The sequence below is a fragment of the Nycticebus coucang genome, chromosome 15 (genome assembly GCF_027406575.1).
Source record: "Nycticebus coucang isolate mNycCou1 chromosome 15, mNycCou1.pri, whole genome shotgun sequence".
Classification (NCBI taxonomy): Eukaryota; Metazoa; Chordata; class Mammalia; order Primates; family Lorisidae; genus Nycticebus; species Nycticebus coucang.
In genome coordinates, this window is record NC_069794.1 from 14,741,226 (window position 1) to 14,764,240 (window position 23,015).

The 23,015-nt window shown below is 41.6% G+C and overlaps 1 protein-coding gene across 15 annotated transcripts in view; it reads right to left on the reverse strand.

Annotated features, from left to right (window-relative positions):
• The window catches only part of MBNL2 (muscleblind like splicing regulator 2), a 158,572-nt gene that overhangs the window by 97,380 nt on the left and 38,177 nt on the right, over positions 1 to 23,015 (reverse strand). For 9 of the 15 annotated variants that reach the window (XM_053563084.1, XM_053563099.1, XM_053563095.1 and 6 more), the window contains exon 2: positions 11,366 to 12,143. In XM_053563084.1, coding sequence (XP_053419059.1) covers positions 11,366 to 11,539 — 174 coding nt within the window. In that variant the 5' untranslated portion in view covers positions 11,540 to 12,143. Of the gene's footprint in view, positions 1 to 11,365; positions 12,149 to 23,015 lie in introns of those variants that run through there. The other 6 variants (XM_053563096.1, XM_053563092.1, XM_053563088.1 and 3 more) reach the window with 2 other exon arrangements.

The following is a 23,015-nucleotide window of genomic DNA, read 5'->3' on the forward strand; positions in this document are numbered from 1 at the left end:
AAAGCATATTTCAGCATCCTTATTTTATAATATATTAGTGAAAACTTTATCAAATATCAGCATCAGTCCATGGCCACATTTTGAGCCCAGTAAGCCACTCCATGGATTTTAATAGCACTTAGCTGACACCTGTGAACACGTCTTCATGTGACCTGCCTGTTACGACAACTATAAATGTGAACATGACTCATAAACACCCTTTGAATTGTAAACCAGAGTCCTCCCTGTTTATACAAAACCCTTAACGCTGGTGTTTTTATGTTTGTAAATTATTAGAAGTTACATATAAAAGTTTAGAATACAAAGGTAATATTTATTCACTTACAAATATCATTGTGTACCCAATAGCTGCCAAGTACAGGGATACAGCAGTGAGACCTCTGCCTTACAGTTTTATATTCCAGTGTAGGAGATAGATGGTAGAGAGACAGGTAGTTAGATAATATCACTTTAAGACAATTCTGGGGCCAGGTGTGGTGGTGCACCCTGTAGTCCTAGCAGTTTGGGAGGTTGAGGCCTGAGGATTACTTGAAGCCAGGAGTATCAGACCAGCCTGGACAACATATCAAGACCCCGTCTCTACAAAAAATGGAAACAGTAGTCGATTATGGTGGCACATGTCTATAATCCTAGTTACTCAGGAGGCTGAGGCAGGAGGATGGCTTGAGCCCAGAAGTTCAAGGGTGCAGCGAGCTACGATGATGTCACTGCCCTCCAGCCTAGGCGATAGCAAGAGCTTATGTAAAAAAATAAGTAAATAAATAAAAACCATAACTTGGTGCCGTTTTCATGGATAGATATGTGACATTTAACAAAGACAAAACTAATGCAAAGCACTGAGGCTTGCAGTTACCTCGGGCAGGAGCATTCCAGGTAGAGGGAACAGCCAGTGCAAAGGCCTCAGAGAGTAAACAGACCGGTGTGACTGGAGCATGGGGTGGTGGGAAGTGGCTGATCTATGAAATGCAGCAGGTGCCAGATCATGTAGGGCCTTAAGGGACTTTCAATTTTATAAATGAAGTGGAGACTACTGAAAAGTTTTGAGCAAGAGACTGGCATGCTATGACATGTTTTAAAAGGGTCACTGTGTCTGCAGGTGCAGGGTATGGCACAGTGAGGGCTGCTGGAGGCTACTACAGAGTCCATAGGAGACATGGTGGTAGTTTGGGTCAGGGTAGTTGTCAGAGAAGTGATGACAAGTTTAGTATATATTGTGAAGACACAGAGAGTAGGACTTATAATACATTGGTTATGGCAGTAATGGTAAGAGAAGCATCAGGCTGAGTCTCAAGGGGTTTGATCCAATCAGCTGAATGAATGCTACCATCTACTGAGAATGGGTCCCCTGAGAACAGTAGTTTTAATGGGGAAATTAAGAAGTTGGTTAGTGGGATTATTAAACTTGAGATGTCGCCTGAATATCCAGACAGTGATGTCAAGTGGGCAATTAAATAATGATTCTAGGGTTCAAGGGAGAAATTGAGGCTGAGATAGGACTTAAGCAATGTTCATCATGTAGGAAATGTCTGTGGTCATTGGATTGAATGAGGTTATCTAGAATGTCAAGTTTGTAGATGGTCTAGTGAGGCGAACACAATCTTTTTTCTTTTCTGCCACACTTTGGAAGAATAAGAGTTGTCTTGGGCCACACATTAAATATGCAAACACTAACAAAAGCTGATGAGCAAAAGGAGAAAAAGGTCCATGCATGCTTTTCATGATATCGCGTAAGCAGAACAGGTCTCAAATAATCTGCATGCAGCCCCTGGGCTGCAGATTGGACACCTGTGGTAGCAGATTCAAAAGCTTTCAAGCAAGAACATGCTTGGTGATAAGAAGAGGAAGATGGAGGTGTCAGGAAATGTGGAGCAGATGTTGAGCCTGAGGAGACACCAGCATTTCCAAGTCAGGAGAGGAGGAAGATTTAGGAAGACAAAGAAGGAGTAGCCGGGGGGGGAAAGGGGAAAACCAGATGAGAGTGAATCACCAGAGCAGAGAGAATAATGTCTTTCAAGGGGGATTAAGAGCAGTTTAGAAATTCACTGTGCTCTCAATAATCCCTACTGGTGGAAGACTCGGTATATGCTGTAAGATTCCTAGCGGGTAGCACCACCTGGTCAGAATTTGTTTGTTTATTTCATAGAGTAAATATGGCGGTCTGCTGGCTGAATCCAGTAGCTATCTTTGGTTTGGAGTCCCTAAAGTTTAAAAATACTTTAATTAGTTGTCAAAATTCAGAAATTGAGAAACTTCACATCAAAATTTAAATCCTGGTTCTTTTTAAAAATCACCTGGATGGGCCGGCAGGATGACTCACACCTGTAATCCTAGCACTCAGGGAGGCTGAGGCAGGAGGATCCCTTGAGCTCAGAAGTTCAAGGCCAGCATGAACAAGAGCAAGGCTCTGTCTCTACCAAAACTAGGAAAATCAGCCGGGTATTGTGATGGGCGCCTATAGTCCCAGCTACTTGGGAAGCTGAGGCAGGAGGATCGTTTGAACCCAGGAGTTTGAGTTTGCTGTGTGCTATTATGCCAGGGCACTCTAGTGAGACTCTATCTGAAACAAACAAAAAAACCAACAAAATCACCTGGATTATCACAAAGACAGCAACATCTGTCATCACTGAGTGGCCCCTGTCATCAGTTATGTGCTCTCCACTGAATTTTCTGCAGTTTATAGCAATCCCTCAGTCTCCCCAACACCGATAGCCAAGTTACTCATTCATATGACCTTGCTAGTTCCTTTTCAGTTTTCACCTTTTGCTTGTCTAAAGAGGGAATGGATGAATGAATAAATGAACTAAGGAATATTTACCAGTGAGGCACTGAAAGCCCAGAGAGATGAAATGATGTAAGGTTATATGCAGCAAAGCCAGGGTTCAGATAAGGATTGCCAGGCCAGGGCCTTGCCTTTAAAATCTTCGCTTTCTATCATGCCATCGCCTTTTTAAAAAGTCCTAAGATAAAAACAAAAGTTTGAACTCAAGAAGATGGGTACTGACCAAATGCTATTTCCATTTTTAGAAAAAACGAGAGTAAACAACTCCTCCAACATGATAAATTTCTTTCTCCTTAAGCCTTCATGAGAAATAGTTTTCTAAGAACTCATACACAAACTAACAAAAGTTAGCAACTGCCCAAAAGGAAGGGAATAATTCGTGTAAGCAAATGTAATTATTAAAAGAATGTAATTAAAGTTTAAATGGATATTGTACTCCATTAGTTTTTAGCTGATAATATGTTTCTCTGTTTTTCTCCATGAATTATTTGAAATTATTTCCACATATTTTAACCAGGAATGTTGCAATCATAGAATGACAGTTTATCATCATTCTTTCTTCTGCAGGACCCTCTGGGGTTTTTGAAGGCTTCCCTCTCTTGCCAACTCCAATAATTAGACTTGAATTAGACCTGATGTTCTCTAGGTTGATATATTATTGTTATGGGTTGAACTGTATGCCCCACACCGTATGTTGAAATCCTAACCCCCATCCCCGTTCTTCAGAATGTGACTTAATTTGGAAATACGGTGGTTGCAGGCATAATTTATTAAGTTAAGATGAGGTCATACCAGACCTCTAGTCTAATATAATATAACTCATGTCCTTAGGAGAAGGAGAAATTTGGACACAGACCCAGAGAACAGGTGACATGAAGAGCGACACACAGAAAGGCGGCCATCTGAAGAGGGAGGCAGGAATCAGAGCAACGCTGCCACAGCCAAGGCACCCACGGGGCCGCCCAAAGTTGGAAGAGGCGAGGAAGGATCCCCCAACCCTGGCTCTCATCGAGGGAGCATGACACTCTCAGCACCTTGATATAGACTTCAAACCTCAAGATCTGCAAGAGAATACATTCCTGGTGTTGTAAGCCACACAGTTTGCAGTGCTTTGTTACGACAGCCCTAGGCAAAAAATACAGATAGTTTCCTAATTTTAAACGGGGCTAGAATGTGGGCATCTGGCAAAGGGGCATTGCCCCTGGCACGTAGGTGCTGTCCCTGAGTAAGACATATAAGTGGATGCTTGATCCCCTGAAAATCCTCTCCCTCAAGGCGTTGAAACTGATTCCACCTGCCGGTAGATGGGGAACGATGGATCGCCTCTTGTCTTGAAAGCTAAATGTCTCTGCTTCCTTAGCAGAAAATATCCTGAATATTAGGAGGAATTGGTGCTACCATTGGCTCTAGGCAAATTTGTGAAATAACCAAGAAAGAATCTGTGATGATCCTTCGGCCTTCTTGTACCCACTTTAATGTTTCAGATCTCTCCTTTGATGAGGGTTTCTTAACTGGGAATCTATAGACAGCTTTTAGAAGCCAAGTGTGAAACACTAGAGATTGTGAGATTGTTTGCAATGGTCTGTAAGTATGGGCCCTTTTCTCAGTAAAGGTCTTTAGTTTTGATTAATCCTTAAACACATTATACTTCCCTACAACCTGAACTTTTTAAAAAAAAGAAAAGGAAAGAAAAGACTAAGAGTTCTGGCCGTGGGGATGAGCTTTTGTGCCCGAGGAACAAGACATTCTGGGGGGAGGTGATGGCTTATAGTGGGGGTAGGTGAAAGAGTGGATTTAGTGAACTAGAGGTAACGATGGGTCATTCCGATGGGGAGGGGTGTTCAATAGATAGTTGGAGCCATCGAGGTGGCGAGAAAGGACACACATCAGATTCAGGACTCATTGCCATAGAGAACAGAGCTGAATGCAGGAACACAGCTCAGCTTTCAGGGCGGATGACTCAACCTGAAAGAGGCAAGACCAATCCTGAGTCTTAGAGAGACGCTTAGTTAGGGGAAAAGGAGAGGCAGGGGGCGGCATTAGAGGCGAAACAGGCAGGGAGGTGAGAGCAGTAGAAGTACCAGGTAGGGGAACACCACTGGGTGTTCTTGGATGACCTCACCTGCTGAATGAAAAAGAGATGGTAAAGAAAATGCTGAATGCCATGTAAATAAGTTGGGGGTCTGGCAGTCATGGATCATCAGTAAGTCCATCTTGAAAGGATGTGAGGAGTTCTTTGTTAATTTCTGTGTTCTGGGGGGTTTACTGCATTCCTGCTGTGAGCCACAATAGTGGCTGGGGCACAAAAATAAGTCACAGTCCTATCTTTCCGAAGCTCTTTGGCTTGTACACTGGGACACAAACTTCCAGCAGTAAACTGGGACATGGACATCTGAGTAGTGTCCAGGGAGGGCACACAGGGGAAGCAGTTGATTCACCCAACAGGGCAGAAGCCTAATGACAGGAAAGTGGACTTGCTATGACAAGGCACAGTGGATGGGTCCAAGAACCCTTAAACCTTTCCTGTACTCTCTTACATGAAGTGAGGGACTTAACACAGTGTAAAGCTCACTTACACGTCTCAGAATCTCATGGGCACGCACACACACCAATACCTTGGAACAAAACCATTTTTGTTTTAGAGATCCAGTAAGTGATAGTATAATGTTTGTACACAGAGGCAAACAGAAATAAATGCAACATGTGCCCTACTTTCTCTTGTAGTCTCTCTCTTTTTAAAATATTTAAATATCTAGTACCTAAACAGGTTTGTTGCTGGGGCTTCTATTTTAGTTTTTTTTGTTTTGCATTTTAATAAGCTAATCACAACAGAGTTATTGGAAGGAATGAAATAATGCATGAAAAGTGCCCGGCAGTGAGAGGACCTATCTGGCTACAGTGATTTACTACCGATAATACAAAATTTGAGATTATATTTGAAAATCAGGCAAAAATTAGACCTATAATTTAGAAAACATTCAAGCAATTTCTACAAAGAATTAGCCTCTCTTTAAGAGCCCAGTAGCAATTCAGGAACGTGAACTTAAAGTCAAGGTCAATTACATGTTTTGATACCTTTTCTTGATATGTTGAAGCACTGTCCAAAATGATACACATCTACTGCTTTTAATTGGGAAACTGTCACCCACAAATACTAAGACTGAATTTTATTTGCTATTAGCTAACTTATAGGTAAATAAGCAAAATCTACTTTTTGATGTCTTTGAAATTTAGAAAAGACGGGAGAGTAGGAAAAAAGTAGTTTCTACCTCACATGCAGCTTGAATTAACCTGCAGAGAAAATCAAATGATTGACTTGTCAGTTTGTTGTCAGGGTGGCATTCTACTGCTGGAGTCACACCTAGGTCTCTAAGTTCCTACAGGGAGCTCTCTGATACCTACTGCAATATTGACAATGGGGCCACAGCACATGGTTGCACAGGTTGTGCACTGCACAACTCCAGGGTGTATTGATCTCATAGACTACAATGAGAGTGCAGTGCACCCCTAGTGCAGCAGCCCTGTCTGACAGGCTTGAATACTTTCCTGATGATCATGCTGAATATGCCACTCAACAAATGTTGAGTCTCTGTATGTGCGAGACATTGTTCTAAGCTCTGGAAATACAATAGCGATCACAACAGATATCCACATGGAGCGTGCGCTCCAGCAGAGTGGAGGAGGGAGCCGATGATAAACCAATACACCAGTAAGTAGCTAGTGTATCCAATGCTGGAGTGGGGGAGAATAGTAAAGCAAAGTGAGGAGGCAGTGAGATCCCAGCAGTGGTGGAATTTCCATTTGAAATAAGACCGGCAGAAAGGCTTCGCTGGTAAGTTGGCATTTCTGATCAGAAGCCTGAAGAAAAAGAGGAAGCAAGCTGTTCACGCAACCCAGCAAGAATGCTCCAAGCAGAGCAAAGAGGAGGCGGCCACCCTGAGGCAGGGCCGCGGGTTCCAGGCCTGCAAAGCTTCAGGGTAGATGGGAAACCACTGAAAGGTCTGGAACAGAGGACAAGCATCATCTGATTTAGGTGTTAAAAGAATCCCAATGTCTCTGAACCAATGTTTATTATGAAAGGTTACGTCTACATTTCTAAAAGTTGTCTCAATTACTCTAAGAGTTTTTTTTAACCCAAATGAGCAATATGATTTTAAAAATTTTTCCATTTTTCAGGCTGTTTGAATAAATACTTGATGAAAGTGGTAAATATTGAAACCTTTAGCCTCAGTAAACAGTAAAGGTAATTCATGTTTTCTCTTCCAGATGTTCCGATTTGCCAAGTAGTCCAGATTCATTCCTACCAATGGTGAGAGAAAGAATCTGAAAAGAAAAATCTCAAACATCTTAACTGTGAGGGAAAATGTTTCGAGGATCACAGAGAGTTAACTTAGTCAAGGCCTTTTTGCTGCAGGGAGTTGACTGCTCTTGAAATAATTTGCATTTTATCAAGTTAACCTAACTTGTGGAACACACTGTTCTGGAATGTAAACTGGCCTTCCGGAAAATAGTTAAACACAGTCTATTGTTCATTATAAAACTGGAAGCTCAAAAAAAAAAAAAAAAAAATCAGAGCTGCTTGGATGGCCAGTATTTCACAGAAAATGCAACAAGGTAACAGGTTGTACATAATGCACAAATGTCATCAAAAGAACTCACTCTATTTTCTAAAATATTTTTTAGAAATGCATTTATATATGTACAGTTCTCTTTCCAAAGACCTCAGCAAAGCTCTTTACCAATTTGTTTCAGTACATACTTATGGAAGCTTTATGCTTATCTGCGAATAACGTGTGATGACAACAAAAAAGACTTACATTGACTGGTCTCCCCACTGATAAGCCAACACAAGTTCCTTGCACAGGCATGTATATAAATGAACACCCTACAGTGTTTGCAGAAAATGTCTTGTAATAAATAAGGACAAAAATAATGTCTGCCTCCAATCTCATTTCTTTTGTCAGGATTAATTCTCATGACTGAGGTACTATCATTCACACAGTTGATTCTTAAGAGTTGGGACACATTAAGAGGTGGATATCTCTTTCTTTCTTTTTTTTTTTTTTTTTTTGCAGTTTTTAGCCGGGGCTGGGTTTGAACCCACCACCTCTGGCATATGGGGCCGGTGCCCTACTCCTTTGAGCCACAGGTGCCACCCGACACTTCTTTCCTTTTAAGCTTGTCATCAAAATGACATGCTGGGATAGTTTATCATGAAGGGAAAGAAACCAACATTGCCAGTTCCTACCGTGTTCATATGGGATACCATCAGCCAGGGATTCCTTGAAGTTACCTTATAAAGTAGGAATTAGGATACCAATATTAGAAAGAGGAAATTGAAATCAAGGAGGTAAAATAACTGGTCCCAAATGCTCCAGCAGCCAGGATTCTTCCCAGCTCTGATCTGACTCACAGGCTCTTGTTTCTTTTTTCTATTGTAGACTGGTTCCACTGAGAGGACTGTCTTTCTTAAATATATTAAGTAAAATAGCTTCATAATTATCACCATCACTACTTTTCTTTTTAGCTGCTATTTTTTGAGCATTTTTCTAATTTGTCAGTCCTGTCGTCAGAGGGTGCAATCCTTACAACAATTTTGCAAGGTGAATCTGGCAGCGAGGTGGTGCTAGGGACTGTGCGTAGTTTAGCCAATTTCCCTGGTACATATCCTCATTTTACTGATGAGGAAACAAATCCAACAAAATGGATTATAAATAATCCACCCAAGCCCGGGAAGTAGTTGAGCAGGTATTTAGACTGGAGTCTGTATTACTCCCGTGTCAGTGGGTTCCTTTCACATTCTTTTTAGTTGGACAACGTTAAAAATACAGTAGAACCTCTGTAAATTGATTGTAATAAATTGGTCAATATATGGAAGTGGTCAACGTAAGGAACTAGTAATACTGTACTGATACGCACATGTGGTGCATGTCTGGACTATGAAAATTAGGTCAAGGAGGAGGTGGTCAGCTATGGAGGTCCTACCATATATGACACTGCACTCAAATTGAATAACCTAAAATTTTACAGTTCTAAAAGTGGATTGATAACCTGAGACTCTTTATAACTATGCTTTAACACCCCAAAACGTTCTGTTAGATGCTCCTGAAAATGATTTTCAAGTGCCTTTTAACTTGGTGTCCAACATTCTCACGGCTTCATTCATGTTTTTATGGTAACATGTTCCTTATCCTTTATACTCTAGGCTGGACTCCTCCAACACCTGCAGTCCTAGGGCATCCGCAGTGAAATAATGAGTCGTACAGAATAATGAGCATTAGGAAACTGTTGCCCTGTCGATGTTCAAGAAATACTTGGCCTTATCAGGTTGGGAATATTTTCCCCATATTTACCTAATTTAAAGAATATAAAGGTTTAAGAAACTTGCAAAAAATGGTGATATTTAATATTCAATATCCAACCAGGGAAGGCTTGGATTAATAAAGTGAAGGAGTGGGGAGTGACCTGGAAAATTAATTTCTCATCTCTGACCTGTTTTTCTAACTTGAAGCTCTTCTGATCTAGTTTTAAATCCACACTGCTTTTTATAGTAAGTGTTTCTAAGATGATAATCATAGAGGCAAAAACAGAATTGGTTTACTTTTTTGACCAAAATAAATATTGATCTAGAAATGTACTGCTTTTTTATGAATTGTGATTTATCTGTCCATTTCCATCTTAGGCAACATGATTCACATTTTAAAGTTAAAATCAAGTCTAATAAACATTTTATGATAAAAAGAAATAAAATAGGGGTGGCTATTGATGTAGGTAACAGGTCTAATTTTTCAAAATTTTACTCTTAAATGACTTTTGTTGTGCTAGAAATGTATTTTTCTGCTTTGAGTATATTGACACATTTTCCCTTTAAGAAATGCTTAAATATATAGTTCAAAGTCTTGTCTTTATAAGAGTGATGAATTTGACTTAAGAGTCTTAGAAGACAAATTTTTTTACTTAAGATGACATTCTCTCAAAGGACATATCCATTCCCTTCAATACCTAAGCATAGGATAAGGTTGCTATTTTATAAACTCACAGCACTATAATTTCTCAAATTATATATCAAGAGCATTGATAAACAATTTTGTTAACTGTAAATGTATTGAAGTCTTGCAGAGATGTAACTATTAAGCTCTTTTTAATGCTCATTATTACTTATTTATCACTATTGAAAACCAGATTATGACTACAAGACTGCCCTGGACAATCTGGGATTCATAACATCAAAAATTGGGGATACAACTAGATTGTTTATCAAAGCTCAATTTACAATCTCCAAAAGATGGAAACGACCTAAATGCCCACTAACCCAGGAATGGATTAACAAACTGTGGTATTTGTATATTGTGGAATACTATTCAGCCATGAAAAAGATAGAAACTTTACATCATTTGTATTAACTTTGATGGAGTTTGAACACATTCTCAGTAAAGTACCACAAGAATGGAAAAGCAAGAATCCAATGTACTCAATACTAATATAAAGCCAGTGGATGATCTAATTCACACCCACATAAGAGAAAAACTCAAATCAAGTCAAGGTGGGGGGTGGGGGAACCAGGGATCAGGAAGAGGGGAGGGATGAGGGGGATGGATATGTTCCCACTTAATGGCACAATATTAGGGTGTATAGCAAACCTCTTGGGGATGGGACATAATTATAAGAGGAACTGTACCTAACAAATGCAAACATCATAACCTAATTCTTTGTACCGTCAAATTAACCTAAAACAATAAAAATATATATATATATATTAGACAGCGAATCTAAAAAAAAAAATCTTAGGCTAACCTCCCCAAACCATTATGGGTTAAATCATACCACTTAACAGATACTTCATTAAATTCTCTCATTTCTTCAAGTCCAAACTCTACTCAACTCAGTACACGGCTCAGGTGCTGTGGCCTCCAAAAACATCATTTTCTCTCTCTGTTCCTCCCTCAAGACACTGTCTCTTTCTTCCTGGATTATAGTTATTTGCTGATGTGCTGTATTTTCCTGGTCACAAAGTCAGCTCTCCATGTGTGTTTCTGAATCACACCCATTTCTTTTGTTATAAAACTCCCATGAAATAGGTTCTTGAGGACCAAGTACTGAATGTGTACTTCAAAATTTCTGTTAGCCATGACCAATTTTCAAAAGAGGCGTTTTAGGAAGTACTTGGTCAAGAAAGAAAGCCACAAGAGCAGAAAATTCCCCAAGAAGTGAGTCCAGATAACTGGCACATGAAAGTGACACATTCAATTTCTTCACCTTTCCATAACCTCTCGAAGATCAAATGTTAATAAAATATTTATCTTCAGTTGTCACAAGCCAGACTTTGATTTAAAACTCATGGGTACATGAATGTCATCCCAGACCAGAAATACATCATCATGTATTTTTAATTTAAACATGGATATGTAAAAAATTTATATATGCCTGGTAAGAAAAAATTTGAGGGGAAGTCTTTCAACAGTTACCACAAACAAGAAAACAGAACTTAAAAGTGATTTTTAAACCTCGGGTCAAAGAGCAAGGGCAAGCTTTCTGTTTGAAAGTCCAAAGTGGCATTGAAATGACACATAAAACGCATGCTCTTACCTTTAAGGAATCAAAGCAGGCAATTACTCTTCCATTTTCAACCTGGCAACTTTTAGGGGGATGAGCAAATTTGCATTCTTCATCGGAGCGTGAGCAGGTTCCTCTTTGAAACTGCCTACAGACTTCCAATGTCAGCCATTTGGTATCTCTGACTGGGGCAACGTTCAAAGCCATGGTGATAAAGTAGTTTGGACTGTAAGTTTCTGTTGAATGATGGAATCAACCCAAGATCGAATGATTCCAAAACTACTGTTGTGAAAACTCCCACATGTAAGTCTGAAGATAAAGCAATAAAATTGCTTAACGAAGTCCAACCCAGGGAGCAGAGTGAAGAGAGGGTTTATCGGCAGGTGGTCACTCATCAATCACTTTGTCCCACTTGAAGACGGCGGGCCGCAATAAAAGCATGCTCAGTGTCATCTCTGGCTTTAAATGTCCAAGTCTCTTGACTGTTTTGCAGATATAACTGTTTTTAATAAAGTGACTTCAATATCATGGCACTCCTTGGGAGAATATTAGTTCTGACACTTACAGCTATTGACAATGCTGCAAAATAAGCCACTCAGATGTTCATATTTTAGCAGAATTTTTTTCTTCCCCCTTTTAAAATTCTTTAATCAAGCAATTGGCAAAGTCAGACGACTGAGGTATCTTCATCCGCTCATAGGGTCAGGGTAAAGTGTAGTTGACAGAAAAACAAGATGGGAACACAAAAAGAGCTCCGAGGCTGCAGTTTCCAGCAAAAGTGACTTCACACAGGCACTTTTAAATCATGAACCTGCAAAATAGAAGTCAAATGTCAGCTGACACCCAAACTCAATGGCATCCGCGCTCCAACAAACTATTTAACTCTTATCTAGAATTTGCAAAAGTGCAGTTCAGAGCTCTGGGCATTGAGTATAATGAGAAAAGTTATGCATTAAGGAAAAAAAGAAAAAGAATACGAAACTGAAACCGTGCTGCAGAAGGATCTAGGCAGCAGTCCAAAAGTCAGGAATGACTCAAACAGATGAGTGTGGGAGACACAATAATTAGGCCTTCTGAAACAATTCAATCTAATGTGCTTAATCGCCAAAACAGTGTGTTAGAACTGTGGCTTCCAATTATTTTCACATTTAGGCTATTGATTTTATTGTTAGGGATACTATAAACAATTATTTGTGATGTGTCTCTCCTATGTAAAAAAGATATTATCATTTGGGAGGAAGTGTGGGCTCCTGGTTCTTTTCATCCTCTCAGTGGGATTTGAGGGATTTGAACTTAGAGGTGGAGAGGTAAGAGCCTCCTTCTATTCATTTTCAGATACCTTCCTGCATCCTCTACCATTATTACCCGCTTAATGCTAGTTGTCCCCTTTATGCTGAAAGCTCTCTCAAGGGTAAGAACTAATCCTGGTAGCTTTCATTTCTATTATTCCTAGTACTTTTGTCTGTGGCTTATATTAGATTGTCAAGAAATACTGACTGACTGATTTAACTGATAACTAAATGAATGGAAATTAGCTGTAGTTTAGTTCAGTTTAGTTTTTAACTGAGTCACCTAAAAATGCTCCATTACATGGAATGCTGGTGTTAAGACATGTCTACAACATGAATACAGTTAGAGTTCAGATTTTTGAGCTAAGCATCTTCAATTGATTTTAATTTTTCAAGCATGAAGACAAGGCTAAAGTCCAGAGTTGATCATTTCCGTAAAGTACTTCATGTATACGCCATCTGCTACCTTAATACTTGCTCAGCCTTGATGTCCTTCTAGAGAGTTTATAGCTAAGAAGAATTTAATGAAAACAAGAAATCAATTGTTTAAAATTGGCACATACCAAATAAGTTCAGAGAGCAATCATTTTTAAGGGGTTTTCGAGTGTTCCCCCAAAATGTGTACCCCCCAAATCAGTCAAGTTCAATTGACTTTGCACAAATCCTGCCAGATAGGCTTCCTTGCATGAGGGCTGTCCTTGGGGGCAGTGTCTGATGAGCCTGGGACAAAGGGGAAGCTGCAATGGGGTCTGAAGCCTCTCTGATCAAGGGACTTTCTTTAGCAGGTGGGTAATAACTACTTCATCCCAACAATTCTTTCACGTAGTAAAAGTGCTTGTGTGAGTTATAATTTAAGGAAACCGGCAACTTTGAAAGCTGTGACACAGAGCTCACACTTCAATTATAAAATATTTGAGGGATCCAGGCAGGCTCCGGCATGTCTGTTTGGCAGCAATGTGTTCCCCGCAGCTAACATCAACTAGCTTAAGTTAGGGAGCTTAAGAAGATGAGTTTAATAACCAGATCCACTCTGGGTCAGGTTTCCTAGACCAGCCTGGACCTGTATCTCCATTCCCTCCACCCCCATCTCTACTCCCTGGGGAGAACAAAGGGTGAGGGACCAGGAAACATTCCTGCCTGTGCCATTGAGATCAGGCACCAGGATGGGGGTTTCAATGATGGCCTGAACTTACTTTGTATTTGCAAAATATTATAAAGAGTCCCTGAGTCCTATGCATCAGGCCCCAACGTGGGTTACAAGATAGCAAAGATGGATAATGCTCTTCCTTGAAGGTAGTGGAGTCTCTCCCCAGGCTCCACATGTAGGAAAAAAGCAGGAAAATGTAAGCATTTCTGCATGGATGGCATGAATAATGCCTCAGATATGCCTGAAAACCACACAAGAACCGTGCTTTCAATGTGATCCAGTGAATAGTATATGCTTCTGCTTATATGTAGTATTTTTAGATTAAAGGGGCATTTCCCACCCCCACCCCCCAAACAGATTCTCATTTCTACTTACTATGAAAATCCCACCAGAATTTAGATCGTCTGACTGTATCAAGGTAAACTTGCCTTGTACAAAACAAAGTATGTATTTCTTTTAATTGACTGATAAAAATTGTGTTTTGTGTACAACACGATGCTTTGAATATAGGTCTAAATTGTGAAATAGGTACAAGGAGCTAATCAACGGGTGTGTTAGCTCACATGCTTATCATATTTTAGTTGCAAGAACATTTCAAATTGATTAGTGAGATTGTGTGGTATTTGTCTAGAAGATGAAGCCCAACCTTTTGATGACCAGAATCACTTACAAGTCAAAGGAATCCAGGCAAGAAAAGGGGTGTGCCTTGTAGCACCCATAAACATATCACTCTCCCACCCTCTCCTGAACCCACTCTTTGCCCCGGTTGTTCTCTGTTCCCATCCTACAAGCTTTATAGCTACTGCTGTCAAAGACACGGCCGCCCTTGGCTGGACACAAGGAGAGGGAACAGGCAGGTGGCCGTAGCAAAGAGGAAGAGAGAGCCAACTTGAATCAGGCTAGCGTGGGGTCACCAAAGGAGATGGACAAAGGCGGGGGAGGGTGGGAAGGCCACATTTGAATGTGGTCGCTAAGGGGCAGGATTGAAACCTGCCAACACACAGACATAATTGAATATGGCAAGTTCCTGGGAGGAAGGGGTATGCTGGGGCCACGCTGTCCAATACAGGGCGGCCAGCTACAGGTGGCTACAGACCACCTGAATCATGCCTACTGCTCTGAGGACCTAAATTTTACATTTCTAGTTATTCTTAGTTGATCTAAATTTAACTTAAAAACTGACCCTTGATTCAGTTACTGAAAACCTTTCAAGTATGAGGAGACCAATCCGAGTATATGAATCTACCTTTTCAATCGCAAATTTTATGAAATCTAAATACAGATCAAGTATTTACAATGAAAATGTAGCATTCCAATTGAGATGTGCTCTAATTCAAACACCTACTATGAGAAAAAATGAAAATATCTTTATTAATATTGATTACATGGTGAAATGATAATTTTTTATACATCAGGGCAAATATCATTAAAATGAGTCTCGCCTGCTTCGTTTTTTATCACTGGAAAATTCAGAATTATCTATGTAGCTCTCATTCTATTTCTATTGATAGCACTGTCTCAGGCCTTTTGCATTTCTTCTATCAGTCAACAAAACTTTCTGGAATGATGGAAAGTACTCTGTTCTAAGAATCAGCTTCCAAGCCTTTCTTCTGCCAAATTTCCGTGTCATACAACATCGAGTAGGTTAAGTTTCTGAGATCAAACTTTTTCATCTGCAAAATGCGGGTAATAATTCCTACCATCATGAAAAACAGATTTTGGGGGAAATATAAAAGTACTTTTTAAACAGTGAAGTGTCCCAATGCAAAGTGACACAAAAACGTTGCTCTGTAAGTATTTATTAATAGAATCCACGTTGGGGCTTCCCTCCCTTATCAGTAGTTCTGTATGGACAGCCAGGACTGTGCCTAGGCTGGATCTGCTCCAGCCACATTCTGAGAGCAGGACAGGGCCGAGAGATCAAAGATCTGACCGCATGGGGCACTGGGGTCCCTTGTCTGGAACCTCACTTCTCAGCCTCCTTTATCCTATATCCTGAGGGACCCTCAGCCTGCTTCCTTGCTCCAGTTACTGTTAACCCCAAAACGAATGAGCGTGGTCCAGCCGAGTGGTCACGCTGGCTGGGAAGCATTCATGGAATGTTCTGGTGGCTCTGCTGGGGACCTGCTTCCTGCTATTTCCATTCTATGTGCCCTGGATGCGCAGGGAGAAAGGGGCGGTGTTTTCAACAGAGGGGCCCTTGTTAACAATGCATCTGCCGGGAGAGGGCACCTTTTACTAATGTCCATAAACGTCCCAGGTATCATGACATTGGCCCTGGTTATACCGCAGTCACCATTAACCCTTCTCAGACGTTTCTGGGTGGCACTGGGAAACCTGCTCTCTGCTCACATTATTTCCCAATTCTTTCTGCTTAAATCTCTCTCCCTGGTTTGCTTATTCATCTGTTTTTCTCAGTTCTTCTGACTTGTGTTTCAGTTTTATTTCCAGTGTCCCAAATAATCCCACCCTAATTAGCTACATCCTGCATGGACTCCAGCAGAATTCGGAAGTAGTTGCCCCTGGTTATTTCTCTGGACTTCCGTTTCTTCCTGGGCATGCCCTTTCCTCTTCCTCTTTGGGCATTCAGAAACTCCCAGCTAAGCCGAGGACAGGAGCTTGCCCAGGGAGGGTCAGCTGAGTCTCTCTTCCTCTCTCAACACGGCCTAGAAGTTATTTTTAAACTTTTATCATTACTCCTTAATTCACAAGAGCTGTACATATTGATTTCTCCAACTGCCCCTACCCCACTATACCTACAGGGTTTGGCCTAGTGTATATATTTGATAATAGACTTTCTCTACTATTTTTGAATCCCCAGAACTCAGCTCAGTGCCTGGTATGTAGAACGCACTGGACGAATGGTTGCTGAATGAGCTCCTGATCCTCCCCCAAGGAACATTTGCATTTTACTATGGACCAAAGTCTAAGCTGAAAGAATAACACTCAGAAAGGAGAATTTGGGTGTTACATGTAGGAAAATTCCAGCAGATGCTGTTGGCTTACCCTGCTGCTGCCAAGTACGTTTTGAGGGTGGGGAGCTGCCCCAAGAATGAATTGTATGTGCCTCAAAACCCAGAACCCTTTGCCCAGTAATTTTCAAAGTGTAGTACCCAGGTGAGCAGCAGCCACTGGGAACTTGTCTTAAATGCAGACTCCCAGGTCCCAACCCAGAAACTCCAGCTGTGAGGCCCAGAATCCCCATTTTAACAGGCCTTCCAGGGGGTGACTGATACACGCTCGAGTTTGCGCATGGTGGGATGCTCAAGTTTGGGAACCCTGGGATAAGCATCCCTTGTCTCCTTCTATATGCAGGAGGAGGCCTGCTGGCTGCTGGAAGACCAAAGGGTGGCTCTGAGTTGCCTGTAGGATCCAGAGCTCCTGACGGCTACAGTGTGCTGGCTGCTGGCTGGGAGTTCCCCCAGAGACTGTGTTTCTGATCAATAAAACAAAACAAAACAAAGCTAGATAACAGAAAATACCTGAGAGGTTTGTTTCAGATAAGGCTTGGGGGCTAGCCCCATAGCCCATAGCCCTGGAGACTTGATTCCGGATGAGGCAGGCCTTTGGTAGGGATAGGTGAGGCCTTATTTTATGGACCCTTGCCTGAGAAAGGACCACTTTAAAGGGACTAGTGGGACCTGGTGACCAGAAGCTCGGTCCTCAGTCAGAAGAGGGGGCTTTGTGTGCCCTACTCTCTCCAGACAGCTCTTGATATAGGGAAGATCCAGGTTCTCTGCTTGACTCATCTTTAAAGGAAAGGCAAGATTGAAATTGAACTTTAAACATAAAGAAACAAGGCTCTGTAGTATTTCCTGAAATGCCAAAGGACTTGCAGTTCAACTCTACAAAATAATCCCCAGCTATTTTTAGGGGTTTTACTTACGGCGACTCTTCATTTTTCAAAATGTATTTAAAACTTGAAAATCTAAGTGTTAGATTTTCAGAAAGCTGTGACTTTTCATTGTATAAAGGAATTTATTGCTCACGTTCTTTTATAGCTGCTAAATTATGCAGGCAGAGTTTGGAAAGCCTGGCCTTGCACTCTGCAAGGAGGCAACCTCCCTTCATTCCACAGCCCTCAGACAAGACTGGGCTGCGGACCCCAGGTGTCCCCACCTGCCGTGCCAACGCTTTGTAGATAGTTTGCACATTTTTGAAGGGAAAAACATCAATCATGTCTGATCTAGAGACAGAGATTGATCAAAATTAAAGACTGCCTCAAGGGAAATAATTCTGCAGCACATAGCCCTTGCAGTTTACTTTTGGGTCATGGAGGATATTTTTTGCTGTCTGCCAGACTGCGGCCTCCTAAGGAGCTGATTAAAGGATCCTTGAAAAACAAACCTATCTCCAAGTCAGACAGTCAAGGACTCGTTATCCATTAAGTAATTTAGAAGATGCCTTTTATTTGGTATAAATCTAATTACAATAAAGAAACCTTATCTCCTCAACTTTCCTAATTCTAATGTTCAGAATCTCTGGGTTTCCTATTTTTAATTTTTAAATTCTTAAAATACATTTTTCAAAAATAATTTTTCCTTCCTGCGAATGGCTGGATGTTCGAGCATCCCCACCTCTATTTCTGGAACCTCATTTAAAATAGCTCTTAATGTGCTGTCTCTGCTCATCAATGACTGGGTGCAGCCTGAGCCTATCAGATGCGGACGCCTGGGCTGGAGAGGGACCCAGAGAAGCTGCCAGCTGAAGAGCTGGGGCTGAGAGGCACTTGACCTCCAGGAGTGGGGTGTAACACTGCCCTGTAATCACAGCCACTGAGAAGCGGTGGGCACTCCCACAGGAAGCTCAATGGACCAAAAAAGACAGAAACATGAGAAAGATTCCAATGCCAATGAAATAAAGACCCCGATTGAGGCGGGCAGCAAAAGAGATCGTCCTTTAAAGCATTTTTCTTTCTAGACACTTTTAAATTGGCTTTTTAAAAAAATTATTGGAAATACAAGTACAATGGTGCTTTGCCCATTCTTCTTCATTTAAGGGTAAGAAAAGAACTAACTTTTCTACCCTGGATTCTAATCTGTCCTCTATATCTGAAGGGCCGGCTGATGTGACCCAACCTGTCTGAGCTTCAGTTTCCTTGGAGATAAGTAATACCTAAATACGTGTATCGTGATCAAAATATCTTTAGTAGTGTATTATCAGGACTCTATGTGGTAGCGAACCTGTATCATCAACAGTAGTTCTTAAAAGACTTCTACGTGCATGCCTACACACACAAACACACACACACACACACACACAAAATCACACATGACAGGTGAAAATGACTGCTATTCACTAAAAGTAATCATTTTCTCCAAAATCAATGAAGTGTAAGGGAACGAAAGTAGAAAGGCTCTTTCTCCAAAGGTGAGTACAAACTATGAAGTGCTGCCTAGAATGTGAGTTAGAGACTCCCTTTCACAAGTCCTCTTCTGAAACTAACTCCGAACACTCATTGTCTTCATTGTAATGGTACTTTGTTCTTTTGTACATATTTTTATTTATTTATTTATTTATTTTGTACATATTTTTAAATAAATTTCTGTAGGGGAAACAAAGCACAGGGATGCCGGGGCCACACCATGAGGCCAGATAAGACACCATTTGTTTCATGCTAAAGGCAACTAAAGGAGAAATTGCCAACTAAATTTTTGTTTGGTGTGTCTTATATCCTAAAATATAAGTGAAAAATCTGTAAAATCTCAGGCTCATTTTAAGATGTGAAAATTTTCCTCCCTATTTTCATTGCCATTTCCAGGAATGGGTGGAGGACAAAATCTTATCTTCAGTGTGAAGAGGGAAATTTTCTAAATATACTTCTCAAACTACAGCCAGATGTAACATATTCAACACATTTTTGTATTCAAATTTTGTTTTTCACTGCATCTGTGTTTTCTATCCAAATATTTATAATTCACTTAGGAGATGCTCTTATTAGAATAAAAGCAATTCTATTAGATACCATTGAAGACTGACATTGAACTGGCTGGTTTCCTGGAGGTCCAGGAACCAATGGCTGCAGCCAGACAGAACAGTTATCGATCTGCCGGCTGAAACTGAGCTCTGAATTCCCAGGGACATCTTTGTTAGAACTTCCATTTCCTTCCTCGGCCACAGGCTGTGGTGGACACAGCTGCTTTGTCCTTCTGTCCCTCCACTTCATCTGTCTATACACCTGCAGATACTGATACCCCTTTGTGGACATTTTTCTGACGTAAATAAAAATTATAGAGTAACACACACTTTTTATTTTATAATAATAATAATTTAATTAATAATAACTAATTAATTAAATTAATATATTTCCATGACTATAACTACAGTAGACACTAAGATATCAAAAGCAAGCAATTTTATAAAATAAATAATATGCCCATTTAAAATTTCAGTGCTAAAGCACAAGCATACTAGAAGACATAATGAAGTTCCCAGCAGCTGCCACTGTATGTTGGTAGCCCTATTACGAGTGTGGCGGGCACAAATGCAGACTGGCCAGGTATGACAAGTGATGTGGCTTTTCAAAATGCTGAGCAATTTCTGATGAAGTTCCTATTAGTTTAAAGCAGTCTTATCTCAATGTACACAGCCTATCACATTCACATTCTTATTCTCTCTCTCTCTTTTTTTTTAAGACAGAATTTCATGCTGTCACCCTGGGCAGAGTGCCATGGCATCACAGCTCACAGCAACCTCAGACTCCTGAGCTCAAGCGATCCTCTTGCCTCTGCTTCCTGAGTAGCTGGGACTATTAGGCGCTCACCACAATGCCTGGCTAGTGTTTTGTTTTTCTTTTTTTCTACTTTTTAGTAGAGATGGGGTCTCATTCTTGCTCAGGCTGGTCTCAAACTTCTGAGCTCAAGCAATCTACCTCAGCCTCCCAGAGTGTTGGGATTATACGTGTGAACCATTGCACCCCACCAGCCTATCATGTTCTTGAAAAACTAAGTTATATTAAGACTGTCCAGAAGTTTTAAAATAAAACAAAACTTGGTGTGATTGTGTAATATGGAGTTAAGATCATGAGCATGTCTAGCAGGACGCTCAGAAGTCACATGAGATACAGCTTGATTCCTCGCTCTGAAGGAGTCTCCTTCATTGCCAAGATATCAAGATCCTTTACTCTTGTCCACTGAAGTCCAGAGGTGCTGCCCAGGCATTTGGACGATAGAAAACAAAATGTACCTTTACGTTTCCACAGTGTTCTGAGGACAGTGTGGTCCTCAGTGCAAGCAGTGACTTAGACTCAGGAGGCTGAGTCTGACTAGAGAACTTGAGTGTTAACTCTCCGCATGATGAGCACAGTGGGCTTGGAGAAAACAGGCAGGACTCGACGGGACTCCAGCTGGGGCAATCTTTTTCTGGAAGCAGCAGCCAGGACATATTAGAGTTCAGAGCTCTTGGGGTAGAGGTGGGGATTGGCTAAAGGTTACAACATCAGTCCATGGGAAAAGAAATATTTGAGGCCAAAAATGACATTGCAGTGGTGAGAAAGAAAAGAAGGAAGGTACTTGCAGATCTCTGCTGAGGTCAATTCATCAGAAACAGGTCATCTGTAGGGCCTGGCAGTGAGGAGTGCAGGAGAGACATGAGTCCGAGAAGACTTTGAAACGTGCGCCCTGTGTGGGCAGGACAGTGAGAAAGTGGATAGAAGTGGGGGTGTGGAAGGTGTGGTCCGAGTTACAGAGCTGGAGTTCATGTTCATGGCAGTGACAGGTAACACCATGGAACGGCTAAAATGAGAAAGACACACATGGGGAAGGGGAGAAATAGAGATAAGATTTCTGTGCATATATCGGTGAGAGAAAAGCGACTTGCACAGTGCGACTTGCACTTGCACTTGTCCCGGGCCAAGGACAGTTATTTAGAGGTGACAGTTATTAGAGGTGTCAAAACACAGGAAAAAATAAATAAAAGAGGCAGAAGCTCCTTTGAATAGTGTGGCATTAAAGGAGAGATGTTCAGAGCTTCAAGAGAGGAGAGCAGACCAAGGAGTCCCCCACACAGAGACCAAGGCCCATGGCAATTCCCCACGGTTAGATGTTGTGGTTAGATGTTGTGACGGGGAAGCCTGCTGGCTGCTGGGTGGTGGCTGTGCAGCACACAGCTGCGGGGAGCAGGGGAAGGAGCTGTAGGGACCTGGGGAATTTGCAGTCTTTGGTGCTGCAAGATCACCACAGAGCGGAAAGGCAAGCCTCCCCCCTCTTTGCTCCCAAGTCAGAGAGACTTGGGCTGTCGGTGTGCTCCCAAGAGCTTGCCCTTTCTGAAACCTGGGTTTGCGCCACCCACGCCACCTGAGCAGGTAGGTGAGCACCTGCTTCTCCCACTACCCTTCCCACGCTCCTTTCTTTGTAAATGAAAGGAGAGAAACAGGACAGGAGCTCAGGAAAATGGCAGGATCCAGGGTTGGGCCAGAGAACAGGAGTTGGCTCTCAGAAGGGGAGGTCAAGGTGGCCAGTGCCCCGCAAGGCCCAGCATCACTCCACTCACAGGAGCCAAAGAAGAAGGAAGCACTGCAGCCTGGCCGGCAGCTGGACTGCAGGGAGAGGAAGCCAGGCAAGCCTCTGTCCTGTGGCTTCTACCCTCTCGGTGAAGTAGGCAAAATTCTACCAGCAGAGACAGGCAAGGTGGGGCTGGAGCCTTCCAGGGAGCGCCTGGAGCTTGAGACATCCCTGGTGAGGAGATGATGCTAGGCAGAGAGAGAGGCAGGGAACAGCCAGTGGTCCGGGAAGCACAACATCTATGAAAGAGCATGAACTTACTCTGAGTCTAATGATTATGGTTTTGTCATTCTCTATCTACCCTTGGCCAGCCAAGAACAGAGTAAAAAAAAAAAAGGTGTTGCCAATTTCAAAGATCAAGTCTTGGAGATGGAACAATTGAAAATGACAAAAAGCATCCTGGCATGGTGACTCACACCTCTAATCCTAGCACTTTGGGCAGCCAAGCTGGGAGGGTCACTTTAGTCCAGAAGTTTGAGACCAGAATGGGCAATACAGCAAGAACCTGGTCTCTACAAAAAAAATTGTTAAAGAGTTAGCCAGGAGTGGGGGTGTGCACCTGTAGTCCCAGGTATTGGGAGGCTGGGGCAGGAGGATCACATGAGACCATGAGTTTGAGGCTACAGTGAGCTATGGTTGCACCACTGCACTCCAGCCTGGGGGACAGAGAGAAACCCATCTCTAAAATAAAATAAAAAATGAACAAACAAAAAGAACAAGAGAATAAAAATAAATAAATAAAGTGA